At 39.2% G+C, this 18809-nt stretch overlaps 1 protein-coding gene across 1 annotated transcript; it reads left to right on the forward strand.

Annotated features, from left to right (window-relative positions):
• Positions 1-1193: 1193 nt before the first annotated feature.
• On the forward strand, positions 1194-18662 carry copa (COPI coat complex subunit alpha). Its single transcript, XM_080034853.1, has 30 exons — positions 1194-1375; positions 1700-1813; positions 1919-1992; positions 2468-2548; positions 2698-2774; positions 3331-3440; positions 5985-6094; positions 7664-7763; positions 8079-8297; positions 8881-9031; positions 9247-9313; positions 9422-9497; positions 9638-9720; positions 10122-10347; positions 10899-11037; positions 11660-11822; positions 12044-12190; positions 12516-12705; positions 12807-12902; positions 13369-13457; positions 13839-13962; positions 14106-14195; positions 14397-14500; positions 14742-14888; positions 15120-15260; positions 15999-16181; positions 16624-16734; positions 16880-17041; positions 17519-17713; positions 18208-18662. Exons 1-30 carry the CDS (start codon positions 1336-1338, stop codon positions 18265-18267), a joined length of 3669 nt encoding a protein of 1222 aa, XP_079890979.1. The 5' UTR covers positions 1194-1335; the 3' UTR covers positions 18268-18662.
• Positions 18663-18809: the final 147 nt, after the last annotated feature.

The following is an 18809-nucleotide window of genomic DNA, read 5'->3' on the forward strand; positions in this document are numbered from 1 at the left end:
GCTGCGTAAAGTTCTCTCCAGCACACGCAAAAGATTCTCCATGCGGTTGATGTCTGGACTCTGTGGAGGCCGATCCATGTGTGAAAATCATGTCTCATATTCCCTGTAACAGTGTCACAATCTGAGTGGTATGGTCATCTTGGAAGATGCCTGTGCCATCTGGGGAGAAAAAAATAAGGTAATTCAGTTTAGAGGTAGGCCTAGACAGCTGCCCTACTTTTTTTATTTTTTTGCCACATAATGTTGCTGAACCTAGAACTGACCAACTGAAGTATAGAACCCCAGATCATACTGCACACTGCCCCCACAGGCTTGTACAGTATTCACTGATGGGAGCGTCACTTCATCCGCCTGTCTTCTTTCGCTGATGCGCTCATCACTCTGGACCAGCGTCAATCTGGACTCATCAACCACACAACCTGTTTCACTTGTTTGTGGGGCATCAATTTGCTCACTAGATTCAGTCTGCTCCCTAAGCCTTTTTTTCACGTTTCGCCTCACAATAAGTGGTTTTCTTAAGGCTACACAGCTGTTCAGTCCCATTCCCTTAAGTTCTCTTCGCGTTGTGCGTTTGGAAATGCCTTTAGTTTCACTATTAAACATAGTCGTGAGTTCTTCTGTTGATTTTTTTTTCCGACCACAGAATTCTTCCTTGAAGATGATGATGGTTCACCACTATCCTCCTTCCAGGTTTTAATAATGCGTTGGACGGTTCTCTTCCCAATTTTAGAAGTTTTAGCAATCTCTGCTTGATGCAGACCAATAATTTGACCCTTCTGAAACACAGTAACATTTCCACGACCACAGGTCAGGATGTCTTCCGCGGACCGCGTCCGACATGGTTGTTTAAGAAATAAGAAGCTATTCACTGTAACAGTTAGGGTAGGCTAAATATTTTCTTGCCAACTCAAAGATATTAATAACTGCAGTTATTATCCAATGGAGGGCTCTTACCTAGCCATACGTGGTGCCTATTTGTTTGGGCCAGACTGTATTTACTGTAGACCTATGTTTGTTTACCATGATGAATAGAAATACACTATATAGATCAGTTATGACTGTGTATAGTTGTAGGGACTCGTGTCTATGTACAGTATTTCTATGTGCCGTCGCCGTGGAGTTTTCTGCGTCACATTTCCGCCGCAAAACTTTATTGTCAAAAAACCGGAAGACAAAACAGGCTACGTGTCCGGAAAAAAGCAGAATCTGCTAAATGGGCGAAGGCGATCAGTCCGCCTGAGCTCACTTACCTGGATTATTCGATTTATTTCATTGTTATATTTTAACCAAGACATTAATACAAGAATATACAAGTTTCAAAACTGACAAGTGACGATGTTGACTAAATTTGAGACGAAGTCGGCGCGTGTCAAAGGTAAGAAACCTGTAGTTAGCAAGGAAGCTAACGTTAGCTCGCGGACGTTATTGATCATTTCTGAAATAATGTGTGTAAATTAATCTACTGTTTTGTGTACATGGGTTTATGTATTACAAACCTTTACTTTGAATAGTCTATATCAAGTTGTATCCTCATATAAAGTGATGTTAAACTGACACGTAACGTTTGCTTTAGCCACAGTGAGCTTAACTTGAACACTTTGTATTGGTTCTTTGCGTAGCCTATATATTTTGTCAGTTGAAATCTGATGGCCTGTATTTTATATTATGAGATAGTTAACGGACTGTTTCTACATGTTAGGCCTGAGTTTCCATCCCAAGAGGCCATGGGTTCTCGCCAGTTTGCACAACGGTGTCATCCAGCTGTGGGACTATCGGATGTGCACACTGATCGACAAATTTGACGAGCATGACGGTAAAGCATTGAAGTCTCTAATGTTGTTTATTATTAGTCTATTAGATGCATTGTGTGGTACATACATATGTGTGTGTGTAATTATTGCCATGTCTTCGCACACAGGCCCTGTCAGAGGAATTGATTTCCACAAGCAGCAGCCTCTGTTTGTGTCCGGAGGAGACGACTACAAAATCAAGGTGAGACTGTCATGACGTTGACAGGTCTTAGCAAAGAATATTGGTCTGTTTGGATCTCGTCCTACCCAACATTAAAGCAAAGGATCCACCCAAGAGTCTCTTAAGTTTGAATATTTCATTTCATTTATTTGTTTGATAGGGACAGTTCAAATAATTTATTAACTTTAGTACAAAAATTACAAGATTAAAAAAAAAAATCCCAGAAACATGCTGGAAACATTACAAACAACAATAAACGAATACAAATGTACACCAGAGAAAATACATTGTTTTAACATGTCAGGTTAAAAGTGACCTCAGTGCTGATCTATTTGATATCAAAGATGAGATGTTTATGGATCTGTTGCTTGCATGGTGTTTTTCTGTGTTGTGTAGAAAAAAACATTTATCATTCATATTTTGTGTAGTTTTTTTAATTATATGACTAGGTTATACATGTATGTATATGTTGACTAAATATTCTTGCTTTGACCAGGTGTGGAACTACAAGCTGAGACGCTGCCTCTTCACTCTCCTTGGTCACCTGGACTACATCAGAACCACCTTCTTCCACCATGTGAGTTGGTCTGACTCTTTTAAAATACGTCTAATTTATCACTGATTTCAAGACACAGAGTGGAACAGACTTGGCATCTTGTTGTCTATGTTAATGGGAAAAGTCAATCTTAAATGAATCGGTTAATTGAACCCTTTCCCTCTCTGTAGGAGTACCCCTGGATCCTGAGTGCATCAGATGACCAGACTATTCGCATCTGGAACTGGCAGTCCAGGACCTGCGTCTGGTAAGACACACATCAAGTTTATTAAACTGACACAGTTGACTGTTTTAATAAGCCCCGCCCCCATTAGTTACTGTTGTTATGTCAACAAGGTTTTGGGCCAGCATGGCGTCCCCCTGTATCTTACTGCTCTCGATAGAGAAATATTGCAATTTTTTTTGACCAGAAAATGGAGATATCTCAGACAAAAGAAGACATGAGAGAACAAAATCATGTATAAAAAAATCAAAATATTTTGACATCAAGGTAGCGCTACCCGCTTGGTTTGCTAGATCTTGACTGTAATATCTCAACGTTAACAAGCTGGCTGGATCACACATGTCAAAGTTAACATTAAGTCTAACTTAAACAACGTTCTAAAGAAGAAGTTATTGTAGAGTAAAAATGGACATTTATTTAGATTTTATATCAACCACTGTCTAACCAACATTTCAGGGTAAAAATGAATACAATGTTATTACTCTGAGGAATAAATATTGTAGTAAATGACAATAAAAGTATTCTATTCTATTCTCTTCTATTAATGTTTTCTAAAATGAATTTTCCTCCCTGTCCACAGTGTGCTGACCGGCCACAACCACTACGTGATGTGTGCCCAGTTCCACCCATCTGAAGACCTGGTGGTGTCTGCCAGTCTGGACCAGACTGTGCGCGTGTGGGATATCTCTGGTGAGGGAGTGGGGGGTAGTGGACCACAGGACAGAGGGCTGGGTTTAGGAATGGGAGGGTTGGGGGGGGTAGAGTGGTACGGAAGACAAGGAAGAAGCAGGAACAAGGCCAATATTAAAGGTGGAGTGAGTCAGTGATTCTGGAGAACTCTTTTTGTCGAAATTACTTTTTGTCAAAATCAGTGAATATTTCGTCACGATCAGCTACCTGTACCTGTACCGTGTGTGTGCTGAAAAAAGAGATCTGGTGTTAATACACAGCATAGGGTCTGCAAACTGGTATGTAAACAAAGGGGACCCTCTGTACCTGTTTACAGAGTCTAGGCTGTGTATTAAAACTGGATTTTTTTTGTCACCAAACACACAGAAAAGAGAGGTAGCGAACAATTAGATATTCACTGATTTTGACAAAGTGATTTTGATAACAAGTGTTCTCCAGAATCACTGACTCCACTTTAAGTCTTGCAACACCTCTTCTTCCTCTCCGACTTGTAGGAGACAAATCTCTGTGGGCTGTTTTGCAGAAACACCTCTCCTCTCAGGAAACGCAGCCAGGGAAATAGTATTATCAGAACACATTTATAGTGTGGTATTGGTTAAAGGTGCATTATTAAAATTGTATAGTGCCTTTAATGTAATACAGTTTAAATGCATGTTCTGAATATTGGTATAGAAGATTTAGTTGGAAAAAGACAGTGATAGAAAATGGGAGAGGTGTTTCTGTGCCTTTGCATGCTCTTAAAATCTTTGTCTGGTGTTGATTGTATTTTCTTGTTTCTTGTCTTCTCGCTAACTTAACCATTAATTGGCTCATATCTACTTTCGCTTTCTTACTTGTGAATATGCTTAATACTGCCTCCTTTCCTAGGGATTTATTTGCTTGTACATTATCCAGTATCACGCATGATTGCATTTATACGTTCTGTTCTATATAATGTGACGTCATAGCAACTGTTGCCATTTTCACCCCTTGACTCACCATGCAACCCCCCCCCCCCCACCTTGCACGCCGCCCATTTAACATGAAAAGAAGGGTCACTTCGCACTCATTCTTTAATTATAGGAAGTCCATACTACTTCCCATACTGTTATTTTACTATTTCTTTGCATCAGTTTAAATTGCATCACGCTATAATTACTAATTTTAAAAGTGCATCTTTTACAAACTTAAACATTTGAAATGTTTTTATTCTCCCTCATGGCATGTCATTTGCACGGCTGACCAGAAATATAAAATATTGATTATTTTCTCGATCCAAATAGACCACATTGTTGCCACTTCTTGCACGACTGACTCTACTACTTAAACATTACTTAAACATTACCAGAAATATAACAGTCTATATTTCTCATGTGTAAATCTCGTCATATTATTCCCAGCTTCATTCCTAACCCCAAACATGTCAGATTCTTATTAACTCATGCATGTGATTGAAACATTTGTGCAGGAAACTCGCATGAAAAAACTTAAAAAACCTACTCCTATTCCTGACATCCAAACGCCCCATCAGAGCACGTCTATTACAACGCAAAGCACCACCCACCCCAACCCACCCAACCCAATCATCAGCCAAGCCCACACTGTGTGCCCCTTATCCCATTGCTCCCCTGGAAACATCCACACCTGCACATGGGTTCCTAGTCTCATCTCTCTCTCCACCAATGTCTTTCATCATCTCTTCATGCTGTTGAACTGTCTGTTCACCACATTGTTTTAATGGGGCAGGAATTACCCAATCATTTACAACCTGGGTTTTTCTCAATAATTAATTTCCTGGTCTATTTTGTACAGAAGAGTATTGGGGCCATGAGAGATATGACCTTTTTTGATTTCATAATGCACTTGGAGAATAAAGTGGAAATATAATTTTGTGAATGAAGACGAAATACAATGTCAAGAGTAAACTTGACAGGTAAAGACTGTGGTAAAGCATCAAAGAGGCATCGTTTATGTTTTAATAAGGTTTAGCTTATGGGTTATTGATCCCGGAAGTTTGAATCTGTCAATATCTTTCCAGCTTTACCGTATTGTAAGTACTGTATTTTATCTTTATTGTTTACATTGTATTGCCACTTTATTCTTGAAATGCATTTTTTTTAAAATGTCATCTAATTTTTTTTCTCTCCCATGGCCCTAATATTCTTCCGTACTCTTGAGTCTGTGAGGTAATCACTCACTATCCTCGCCTACCGTCCAATCAAATCAAGAGAACTTCGTGATTTGTCTGTATTGTGAGTGATTCATAAACCCAATCAACACTACTGTTACAGCCACGATTATCTCCAGACTCAAGTTGTCAGGGAATGAGAAATCCTAGGTTGTGTTGGTGTGTTTCCACCTTGTGTGTGTGTGTTCAGCAGTCCAACAGTCCTCTCTTATGCCTATTTTCTCCTATGAAATCAAATTGCTTAATATTTTTAAATTATTAGCCTCTTAAGTATTTTTTTTCCCATGTTTTCCTCCCTTCCCTGTACTGTGGTTGTACCCTGTGTAACATGAATATGGCTCCCTCTTTGCACGCGATGCCCTGATTGTTGGTTCCAGGTCTGAGGAAGAAGAACCTTTCTCCCGGCGCGGTGGAGACAGACGTGCGCGGCCTCTCTGGCGTTGACTTGTTCGGCGCCTCGGATGCTGTTGTCAAGCATGTCCTCGAGGTGAGCAGAACAGTGACTTTCATGTGTGTGAATTAAGAGTGTAAATCTCTTTTTTTTTTTGAGGTTTTACGATTTTACACATATGGACAAAAAACTGAACAAGTAGACACATACAATACCCACACAACTCCCACCCCCTCCCCCCTCCCTCACATAAACAGACAAGAAAGACACAAAACAAAAATAAAGAATAAAAATAATAAAAGACCAGGAACAAACAAGACAAAATAATCAAGAAAACAAGCTACAAATACATAAAAAACAAAAGGTAAATCACTTGTTTAATCAAATTTACGATATTAAATCAATTCATTGGACAACGATACGAAATTTTCCGATATCCCAAAGTCTTCTCCGATATGACTTTGATTGGATTCGAATGAGGTGCCTGGGAGCAATATGAGAAGATATCATATGCCCATTTTTATGGAATCACAAAAAACAAACTTAAAATATGATTTTGCCGTTTTATTTCTGAGCTCTTCCAGACATTTAAATGAAAAACTATCATTTCCTTTTAGTTGAAATAGTTTCACACACACACAGATTGTCAAAATAAAAGTGTGTATTAAAGACGACAATATGCGTCAGTGTTTGGGCGCTGGGTTGGATATGTTATTTGCGCAAACTTAACTTAACTGCTATGATCTTCTGCCTGAAGCAACAGCATTTTCAGAAAATCAAACTAATGGTGTTCAAATGTTGCCACGTCACTGGCATTAAATGCATCCCCTCCCACTGAAAGGCCAAAGAGAAACAAGCTCAGCATTGTGAAAAGATTTTTCCAAATTGTCACTGACTTCCAAGTTTCACTCCTGTTCATGGAAAGAAAACATATTTTATGATCCCAGTGTCGCAAACAGAGGCAGTGCTCTGTGTTTTTGACTCCTGAGTTATTATTCCTCGGGGTGAAGAAATGTCCAGGCCAAGGAAATAAAGTTACATCGCCAATAACAAGGGGTAGGTCATCCAATGAAAGCAACGGAAAATTGAGAAACAACCTTACACAGTCACACCCTCATCTTTGGACTTTGGGCTCTGACGGAGTTGTAGTGAAGACGTAAAGAGTGGACTGTTTCATAACTCACAGATTCTATATAATATAATATACCCTTTCTGTGCCTTTTTTAAAAGCCCGTCTACATAATTTCTAACCGTTTTTCGCTCTCGTCACATTTTTACTCACGTTGGGCCTGATGACTGCTTCTCCAGTCTGCAGTCAAGAATTGGATGAATTTTTGCCCCATGTCTATAGGTCACAGTAAAAACAAACATAGCTGCCAAGAAGCGCTAAGGAGCTTGAATTTTTTGGTGTTAGCATGATTAATACACATTAACAATTTTCCATATAAATATATATTTTTTTAAAGAAGTGTCTCCTGGAGAGCAATTGTTTTATACTATCTTGGTGTAATTTGATGCTAAATAATTCCAAGAGAGCTCTGTTAGTGTTTTACTGTTCATAAAGCTTATTAGGCCTCGACCCCTGCACTTGAGCAGCTGATGGAATTCCCATTTAGATGTATGTGACTTGACTGTGTGTGTGTGTGTGTGTGTGTGTGTGTCCAGGGTCACGACCGCGGGGTGAACTGGGCGGCCTTCCACCCCACCATGCCTCTCATCGTGTCAGGAGCTGATGACAGGCAGGTCAAGATCTGGAGGATGAACGGTGAGTGAATATGGACTCTCTAGTAATAAACACTCAAGTTAAAGCCAAGCCTAGTGTCCATTATAACTCACATCTTGTTAGCTTATTTATTACAAAATAAGCGCAACGATTCATTGTTAAAGTTCATTAAAATTCTGCTTTTCACAGGATGGTACATAAATAAAAACACACAGACAAACAATGTATTTCACCTGAGCATCATTGTAATGCTACGAAGTCCTTGATTTGGTACTTTATAGCATCTGTAATGTAATGTCTATTACAGCAAGAATGTTTATTTAACGTTGTTTAACACATCCTTTTCCCTCTGTCCAGAATCCAAGGCCTGGGAGCTGGATACGTGCCGCGGTCACTACAACAACGTGTCGTGTGCGGTCTTCCACCCTCGTCAGGAGCTCATCCTGTCCAACTCTGAGGACAAGAGCATCCGCGTGTGGGACATGTCCAAACGCACCGGGGTGCAGACCTTCCGCAGAGACCACGATCGCTTCTGGGTGCTCGGGGCTCACCCAAACCTCAACCTGTTCGCTGCTGGTAGGTTGTTGCTAACATAGGAATCTTTACACGTTTACCCAAGTCAAAAGGAGATCTAGTTTGCTTACAACATTTAAGTTGAGACACTGCAGATGAATAGGGTAAAACATATTTTTTTTATTACAATTTTTCTAATTTATTTTCAATAAATATGCAAATTTGGCAATATCTTACTAATGATGTGTAAAATTGCATCTCTTTAAAAACCAAGATCTAGATATTGGATAAAGACAGATGTGAAATCTTGAATTAGTGTCCAAAGTTTTTACAAAGAAGATTTTGAATACAGCCTCTTTTTAATTGAATAGGTCTTTATTTTCTGTATGTTTTTATAAGAAAATGTATATGAGAAATATACAGATGCTAACAGGCAAGGTTTAGTAAATAAACACCTAACTTAACATTTTGGACCTTTTATTTATTCTAGTATGAAAGAAGACTTTTTATTGTATAGAAGCAAAATGGCCAAAAATCTCAAAATTGACTAGTGATTGAAAAAAATATATTCTTTTGCCTTAAACCGTAGGTGTGTAGCTAAGTATGTGTGACTATTCCACTGAAACACTGTCTGTGCTTCCTCCAGGTCATGACAGCGGTATGATTGTGTTCAAACTGGAGCGTGAGCGTCCGGCGTACGCAGTGCACAACAACATGCTGTACTACGTCAAGGACCGCTTCCTCCGCCAACTGGACTTCAACAGCAGCAAGGACACCGCCGTCATGCAGCTACGCAGGTGCTTATGACATAGATAGATATGAAGATATGTAGTCCATTTTATTGAACATACTAAAATAATACAAACTCAATCGTTGTGTTCATGTTCAAAAGGAAGAAGTAAAATAACTTTTCTGGTCCTACCTACCCCTTATTTTTTATACATGTTCATAGAAAATTAGATTTACAGCCATCAGTGTAACATGTTGTGTTTTCTCCATTGTCTTTTCCTAGTGGGTCTAAGTTCCCGGTGTTCAGCATGTCTTACAACCCCGCTGAGAACGCCGTCCTGCTCTGCACTGTGAGTAACTCTCATACAAAACACACTCACACACACTTATCCATTACTGTCTGATAAATCATTTATTGTTTTCCATATTCCTGAAGTAATACATTTTATCTCCTGCAGAGGGCGACCAACCTGGAGAACAGCACCTACGACCTGTACTCTATTCCTAAAGAGAGCGACTCTCAGAACCCTGATGGTAAATAAACACTCACTGTTTTTGAGGGATTATGTTTAGTGAAACTTCCTGTCTTTTATTTTCTTTTCTATTCAAAACATAAAACTTTACACAATGTTTGTGATGGCTAAAAACACGCTATATGTCTTTTCCCCCCTCAGCTCCGGAGGGGAAGAGGTCCTCTGGTCTGACTGCAGTCTGGGTGGCCAGGAACAGGTTTGCCGTCCTGGACCGTATGCACTCTGTAAGCACATCTGCAGGTCTAGAGAGTATGGAAAAATAGTTACATCTAGACAAGGATCTCATTTTGAAATGTTTAGGAATTCTAAATAACATTGGGAAATGTATTTACCTTCCATAATCTGATTATCGTTCTGAGGTATGAAAGTATAAAGTTTTGATATTTAAAATGTATTTAAACAAGTTGCAGTAGTAAAACGGTCGATAATCCTTTTCAAAGTAATTATCTTTTTTTATGCAGCTTTATTCATTTTCATAAGCATTAATAAATAGATAGAGGAGTACATCTTTTTTGATAGAACTTCAAACTAGTTTTAGGGATTTCAGTTAATAAAAGTTAAATAGGCTATGTCCTAAATGCATCTCAATCAGCTCTTCTAACAACACTTCCCTCCTTGTTTTCAGCTGCTGATTAAGAACCTGAAGAATGAGATAGTGAAGAAGGTTCAGGTCCCGAGTTGTGAGGAGATCTTCTATGCGGGGACAGGTTCTCTGCTGCTGCGCGATGCGGACGGTGTCACACTGTTTGACGTCCAACAGAAACGCTCTCTGGCCACCGTCAAGATCGCCAAGGTCAAATACGTGGTGTGGAGCGCTGACACCAGCCACGTGGCTCTGCTGGCTAAACATGGTGGGTAGATTAGATCAATATCTGCACATACAAACAACACGGTTAAATTGGTTTTTAGATATGTAGCCCTATTTTGAAAGTCATAGTATGAACAGAAGCAGGAACTAATTTAATTTCAACCACGCTTATCATGACAACAGTGCCGCACAATTAATTGAAATCGCTATATGAGCTAATCTCAAGAAGATGCAATTTTTTGTTAAAGGCTTAAAGTGTAAAATGAGAGTTTGACACACATTTAGCCTAGCTCTGCCATTATGCAATTTAGATTTTCATGATGCAGAATAAATGTCCTGACTACACATCATATTCTACAGACTTGAGAAAAAAAAAATGTTTGGTACAAATTCCAACAAAAATCACACCATAATTATTTTAATATGCTTTTCAATGAAAATGAGTATAATGATGTAAAAGTGATCATTCCCTCTAATATCACAAATTATATCACAAATACAGTATCAGTCAATATACCATACATTTATGGCTTAATCTAAATCTCATTTGCTTTTTTTTTTTTTAAATGTATTTGTTTATTTTTTGCTCCTCAGCCATCATGATCTGCAACCGTAAGCTGGAGAGTCTGTGCAACATCCACGAGAACATCAGAGTGAAGAGCGGAGCCTGGGACGAGAGCGGAGTCTTCATCTACACCACCTCCAACCACATCAAATACGCCCTCACCTCTGGGTATGTTTGTGCTGCCTAGAAGAAGCAATGTTTGTTTCTCCTAACGGTCACCTATTTGTTTAAGTTTTATCAGTAAAAGTAGAAGGACAGAAATGAATAAGATAGAGATAGTTGTTATTTCTTGACCTTAGACAAATGTGCCCGACTGGTGGTTGGCACACATTTCCCACTCAGTCACTTCACTGACCTGATTTGAAAGATGAAACCACTTTCTGTAGTGCAAAAACAACCTGCAGCAAATTATGTAAAACGTTGTTAATTGTTAGACAATATGTTAACAACAAATTCACAAGCATGCCATAAAATATGAGTTATGGTAAGAGACGAGTTAGTTACTTGTGTACAGCAAAGGTCGAAGCTTAGGCTAGAAAGAGAGAGAAGGCATGTCAATGGCTAGGTTGCTGCTGGTATTTAACAATAATATGTTTTTTGTTCTCATATTGAAATGTATAAATTATATACTATGGAATTATGACACAAATTAACACGTTCTGTGTTTGCTGTGCTCTTCTCAAAACATGCAACATTTGATATAAAGATTTGACAGAACACATATTTATGTGGGGGGATGCTGTATTTTCTGCAAACCTCTTACATGGTCCTTTTCATTCTATTTCACTAGTGACCATGGCATCATCCGTACCCTGGACCTGCCCATCTACGTGACCCGTGTGAGGGGGAACAGTGTTTACTGCCTGGACCGGGAGTGTAGGCCACGCGTCCTCACCATCGACCCCACAGAGTACCGCTTCAAACTGGCTCTGGTCAACCGCAAATATGATGAGGTGGGTTTATGTGAATCACTGCATTTGTGAATGTGTATACTATTGTATAGCTTTTTAGCAGTAGTGTACTGAATGTGCACCAGTGAAGAAATAAATAACATGGATGGCAAGGATATTGCATTTATAATTTCATATTTCACCTCTTTAACTTTGCGTTGGCAATTATTAATTTCTCAAACACAGGTTTTGACATAAATCCTCTTTATTGTTAATCCCTTCAGGTGCTCCACATGGTGCGTAATGCTAAGCTGGTGGGTCAGTCCATCATCGCCTACCTGCAGAAGAAGGGTTACCCCGAGGTGGCTCTGCACTTTGTCAAAGACGAGAAGACGCGCTTCAGTCTGGCTCTGGAGTGTGGCAACATCGAGGTGAGCTAATTCTAGGCTAACTGGATAAACGGGACACTTTTTCCTTTTTTTGTACATTTGCACATTTGTACATTTACAAATATATAAACTCATTGATTTATTTTAGTATCAAAAATATAAATTCATTAAAATTAAAAAGAAAAGTTAAGCTAAAAAAGAATAACAAATTTCGAAATAAGCGATAAACAACCAATGATATTCAAACACATTCATCCTTGTACTCTGTGTGTATCATGTCTTCCTACCTTATTTTGAACTGTTAAATGTTTGGACATTGTTCGAGCTTGTCATTCAAACATCCATGTCCCTCTCTCCCTCCTCCCAGGTTGCTCTGGAAGCGGCCAAGGCCCTGGATGAGCGCAGCTGCTGGGAGCGACTGGGTGAAGCTGCACTGCTGCAGGGTCACCACCAGGTGGTGGAGATGTGCTACCAACGCACCAAGAACTTTGACAAGCTCACCTTCCTCTACCTCATCACCGGCAACCTGGCCAAGCTGCGCAAGATGATGAAGATTGGTAAGAGATGTTTAATTGTTCTGTGTGTGTGTGTGTGTGTGTGTGTGTGTGCGCGTGTGTGTAAGCTTGTAGCTAATAATTGTGTCCTCTGTTGTTAATAGCTGAGATCAGGAAGGACATGAGTGGTCACTACCAGGCAGCTCTCTACCTTGGAGATGTCAGTGAGAGGGTTCGCATCCTCAAGAACTGTGGACAGAGTGAGTTCACCTTCATCACATATTCACTGACATTTTCTCTGTTTTGTTTTTACCACTGTTACTTTGCAATTTAACTGGATGCTTAGTCCACATGTTACCTGCTAGGGTTGGGCAATATCCAATTTTTCATCCCTTTTTAAACCTTTCCAAATTATTCCCAGTACACGATATGGCTGTTTGGTAATACCTATTGCTAGTTCAACTGTTTGTTTTAGTTTCTGGCCTAACACTACATTTTACAAAGTTACATTGAACTTATCGCAATGACGTTATTCATTTTTACTGAACAGTGCTTGAACACATCACAATTTAACTTGATACAACCAGTTCAACAACAATATATCATCCCTTGAGTCCACCTTGTTGTTTAGCAAATACTTCCTTGCTAACCAGTTTTAATTTTAAACTGTTAACGACTGAACAAGATCCAACATGTCATGAACCTGCGTGTGTGTAAATGTTCCAGAGTCTCTGGCGTACCTGACTGCAGCCACTCACGGTCTGGATGAAGAGGCCGAGGCGCTGAAGGAAACCTTTGACCCAGAGAAGGAGACGGTGTGTTTACCAAACATTCTCTGAACCTTCATACACATAACATCATGGACATCCATAATAAGCAGCTTCACACCAAAGTAGAACACGCAATAGGTTTTTTCAACGTAGCATAGCATTTGGGACATGCTTTTTACTATTGCATGTGCACCACAGGTTCTTGTCAATGAAACACTTATGAAAATAAAACGCCTATGTTAGTTAATAAAAAAATAATGAATACAAAAAAACGTAAAATAATGGCAGATCTTAAAAGGTTTTTTCAGTGTAGAATATAATTTTATGCATTTTTTTTTACCATTGCAGGCCATACACCTTCCTGTAAGTGGATAAATAAATACATTTGCAATTCAATAGAATAATGGTGTATCTCTTGTCTTGTAGGTGCCAGAAGTTGATCCCAATGCTCAGCTGCTGCAGCCGTCTCCACCCATCAACCCTCTGGACACCAACTGGCCTCTGCTCACCGTGTCAAAGGGATTCTTTGAGGGAGCCATTGCTGCAAAGGGTGAGTCATCATTTTAGACAATCGATCATTGTAACAAGTTTCTGTTAACTATTCTGTTTTTCTGCACCTTTGAGAAGTGTTTTGAAGTGTTGTAAGTCAAAATATAATGTAATAACTTGTATAAATATGTTTTCCTGTTGTAGGGAAGGCCAGTCAGATGGCTGCCGACGCAGACATGGAAGCTCCAGGAGGCGAGGGCTGGGGAGATGATGCTGAACTTCAGCTGGATGAAGGTAAATTAAGTGTAATTTAGAAATATTTTAAACCAGGAAATGTGCTGTCTCTATTTAAACCAAAATAGGATACATTATTATTTACTTCCAACTATTTATATCTGAAAAAAACAAACATTTTAAACCATAAGCTTTTGTTGTGTGATATTATATGTTGTATAAATTAATATTAACCTTTCCCACTCTTTCTCTCTCTCTCAGACGGCTTCATGGATGCCCAGGATGGACTAGGAGAGGAGGGCTTGGTGAAGGAGGAGGGAGGAGGCTGGGAGGTGGAGGAGGATCTGGACCTGCCTCCAGAGCTGGTGAGAAACGCTAGAACAATACAAATCACCCAACTAATAAAACGGGGTTAACGCTAGACATAAGAATAGTTTTTATATGTTACCTATCAGCTATTTTTTAGCATTCTTTGAGGTTCCAAAACCCAAATTTGTTGTAATCCTGTCTCATTCCTCACTTTTTACTTTACTTTTTAATAGTTGTGCTTTATTACAGTATAACTGTTGACATTTCTTACAACAAAGTCTGTCTCCTAACCATCAGGACATGCCGGCTGGTGGAGGTGGAGGAGCAGAAGACGGTTTCTTTGTCCCACCGACTAAGGGCATGAGTCCCACACAGATGTGGTGCAACAACTCCCAGCTGCCAGTGGACCACGTCCTGGCTGGCTCTTATGAAACTGCTATGAGAGTATGTACACAATTTCAACCTATTTTTAAATCTTTTATTGTTATTATTTTTGAATTAAATGTCTGTCCTTTTAATTTCTTTTTTAAAAAATAGAACATTTCCAAATTTTCTTAAAAATTGTGATTTATTTATTTTTGTTGTTGATGTGACTAAGCACAGATAGGATAACAGTTTTGTAATGTGAATTCATGCATTGCACTAACACTCACTGTTTCCCCTTCCGTACCACAGTTGCTCCACGACCAGGTTGGAGTGGTGAACTTCGGCCCGTACAAGTCTCTGTTCATGCAGACCATGTCCCGAGGCCGCACGTGTTACCTGGGGCTGCCCTCCCTGCCCTGTCTGCGTGGAAACCCCCAGAGGAACTGGAAGGTACAGATGAGGATGTTTATGATATCACTTTTAGAAGAATCCCAGTATTAGTGTGTTCCTGTACTGTATGTGTGTTAGTGATGTGGATTTAGTTTGAGTTTATTGACTTTATGCTCCATGTAAAAATATAAGGTAACACTTTATAATAACTATCCGTTGTAACTCGTTAATAGAGATACCGACGAGGCTGAAATAGGCTATAGACTATACACAGTGCATGGGCAACTGAGGGCAGCCCCATTTTCAAATATTTTTATATAAACTCAATACACACAACATGACGTGATCAGTTAATCTCGGATTACCTCCCAGATGAACTGATTCAATTATTAAGATATTAACTATCTACCATTGTTATAAATCCTTAACAAACTGCTAACAAACACTTAACAAATCATTATTAATCATTAATTAAGAGTTTACTAATGAGCTATTAACGAGTTACAACGGATAGTTATTATAAAGTGTTACCAATATAAATATCAATTATACACATATGCACTCCTACATCTATACTCGCCCACACTCAATTCCAAAAACAGCCATCCATTTACATCCCTTAAATGCAATAACATTTACAACATTAAGAAAAAAAACTTACTTTTCAGTTTATTTGTGAATGTTTGAGAAGTTCCTTTTTAGTTTTATTCATAATAAAACGCTGACTGCTTGCATCTTTGTCTTCTTTTTACAGAAATCTAAATATGCAAATAAACATTTTCTTATCTTTTTTTCCAGGACTGTGGGGCAAAGCAGGGCCTTCCCGCTGTGGGCCTGCGTCTCTCTGACCTCATAGCACGGCTGCAGCAGTGCTACCAGCTGACCACGGCCGGGCGCTTTGAAGAGGCCGTGGATCGCTTCAGAGTCATCCTGCTCTCTGTGCCTCTGCTGGTGGTCGACAACAAGCAGGAGATCGCAGAGGTGAGACCCAAATTTGATATTAATTCACCTTAAAATAAAAATTATACTTAAATTTTCTTTAGCATTTTAAATCAGATTGACAGGCACCTTAATATTAATCCAACAAACGTTCAATCCATTTCTTTCATCTCGCTTAGTAAAGATCAGTTTTAATGTTCAAATACAGCACTGATTATTGCAATGTGTCCCATTAGGAGATGCATGCATGGATTTTACTTTTTATGTCATACTTCTTGTTCCTTATGTGTTATATGAAGTGTTTTTTTTATATTGTTTGATTTTTTTTTATATTTGTATGTTGCTTATGTTGTTTGGGGCAATTTTTTTGTGAAATTGGGCTATAATGGATTGATATGGAATTAATGTATTTCACGCACAGGTACAAAGCTAGATATTTTTAGAAATATGACCTGATTGATTGGAATGTGTGTGTTTGTTGCAGGCTCAGCAGTTGATCACAATCTGTAGAGAGTACATAGTGGGTCTCACCATGGAGACTGAGAGGAAGAAGTTGCCTAAAGACACGTTGGATCAACAGAAGAGGCTGTGTGAGGTAAATACTGACAAAATGTTGCACACCCCAGTGATAAAGTTTGATAAATTAATTCTACCATTTGATAACTAACCCTAATTGTGTGTGTGTGTGTGTGTGTGTGTGTGTGTGTGTGCGTGTGTGTGTATGTGTGTGTTTCTTCCAGATGGCTGCCTATTTCACCCACTGTAACCTGCAGCCGGTCCACATGGTGTTGGTTTTGCGCACGGCTCTGAACCTCTTCTTCAAACTGCGTAACTTTAAGACCGCCGCCAGCTTTGCACGTCGCCTCCTCGAGCTGGGGCCAAAGCCAGATGTTGCACAGCAGGTTGGTAGTGCCACAAACATAGAACCATTAAGCAGACATTGGCCTCGTTTCCACTGAGCAGTACAGTTTGGTTTTGGTACGGAACGGGAAACTTAGATCTGTTTTGCATTTCCACTATCGACTTTTGTGTTTTGACATGTTTCTGAAAGCACAAGATTCTTCACTCTTGGCAAGGAGATTATCAATTACACAGCTGTTTATCTCTAGCAGTGAAATGACTATTCTGTCGACCAATCAACAGACTGCAATGTCTAGCTCCACCCTTTTTGGAACACTTCGTAGCGCAATGAAAGGGTGGGAAAAAAAATATTTGCGGCATGGTACACCTATTTTGGTACCGTTGCCGACGTTTGTCAGTGGAAACGCAAATAATTGCTCATTATTAACAAGGTTATTTAGGTTTTCAGTTGTAAATGGATTGTACTGTATTGTTTTCCCATCTCTTACCATTGTGTTGAATCTCTCCCTCCCACTCAGACTCGTAAGATTCTGGCAGCGTGTGAGAAGACCCTGACAGACGCCCACCAGTTGAACTACGACCCCCACAATCCCTTCGACCTGTGCGGCGCCTCTTTCGTCCCCCTGTACCGCGGACGTCCCGTTGAGAAGTGCCCCCTGTCTGGAGCCTGCTACTGCCCAACCTACAAGGGCCAGATCTGCAGGGTCACACAGGTAGGTTGGGACTCCAGTCAACAGGAAAATCACTTGAAAAACTACACATTAAATTTATTATTATTAAGTAACTTTCAAAACCATTGGAGTCACAAACAATAGAGAGAAAATGCTCTGAAATGGTATCTGTTGATAAGTGACGCATTTTTGTACATGGTAATTTATTTATCAATTGTCATAAACATTTATAAACCTTATTATTATTAAAAAAAAAAAAAAAAAAATCCCAGGTAGTGAAAGATGCATTTGTTACGATTGCTCATTAATTAGAATAATGTCTCTGCATACGACAATAAGTAAAGTAATTAATTCGAAAAATGGGGAAATAAAAATACAAGTACAGCCTATAAAACAGTCAAGTGGTGTACAAACATTTAATTTTGTGCTTTATCAACAACTGTCACCAATCAATAACAATGTTAATTGATTAGCCAGTTATACATTTTCCCCCTCTTTCCAATCTATAATCTATAATTTCACTTTATTTTTTCTAGGTGACGGAGATCGGTAAGGACGTGATCGGTCTGCGTGTCAGTCCACTTCAGTTCCGTTGAGAGGAAGTGGAGAAGAAGGGACGCAAAGACACATCCACCCTTACTCTGTAGAAATAATACAATTATGACATGATACATGAATGCAGAGATATATATGTGTTCCAAGGAAAAAATACCACACACTATGTGGCTACACACAATAAATATATGTATGTATGTTTGCTGACAATGCTGTTAAACCTCTTTAATCCTTTTTAACTATCTCATTCCATGCGTCACTTACCCTGCAAAAAGCTTTTTGTGTGTCACCTCTGTGCTGTGGCTCGATTTAGAAGTGTAAACCTAACTGATATCCTTTTTTCTGGCTTGTATGAAATGGATCATTCAAATAGAGCGACACTGATTTGTGTATGTGTGGGGGAATAAAGGACAATAAAAAAAATTCCTGTTCATCAAACGGAAATGAAAAGTCTATGTGGTTTTCATTTATTGATGTGGTATGCGGGCAAAGCTCTGTGTGTGAGTGTGTGTGTGTGGAAAAGTGGTTTATGATTATCCAAAGTGCATCAAAGCGTTGAGTCATAAGTTCATAAGTGTGAAAT

The sequence above is a fragment of the Ammodytes marinus genome (assembly GCF_949987685.1).
Source record: "Ammodytes marinus genome assembly, chromosome: 9".
NCBI lineage: Eukaryota > Metazoa > Chordata > Actinopteri > Uranoscopiformes > Ammodytidae > Ammodytes > Ammodytes marinus.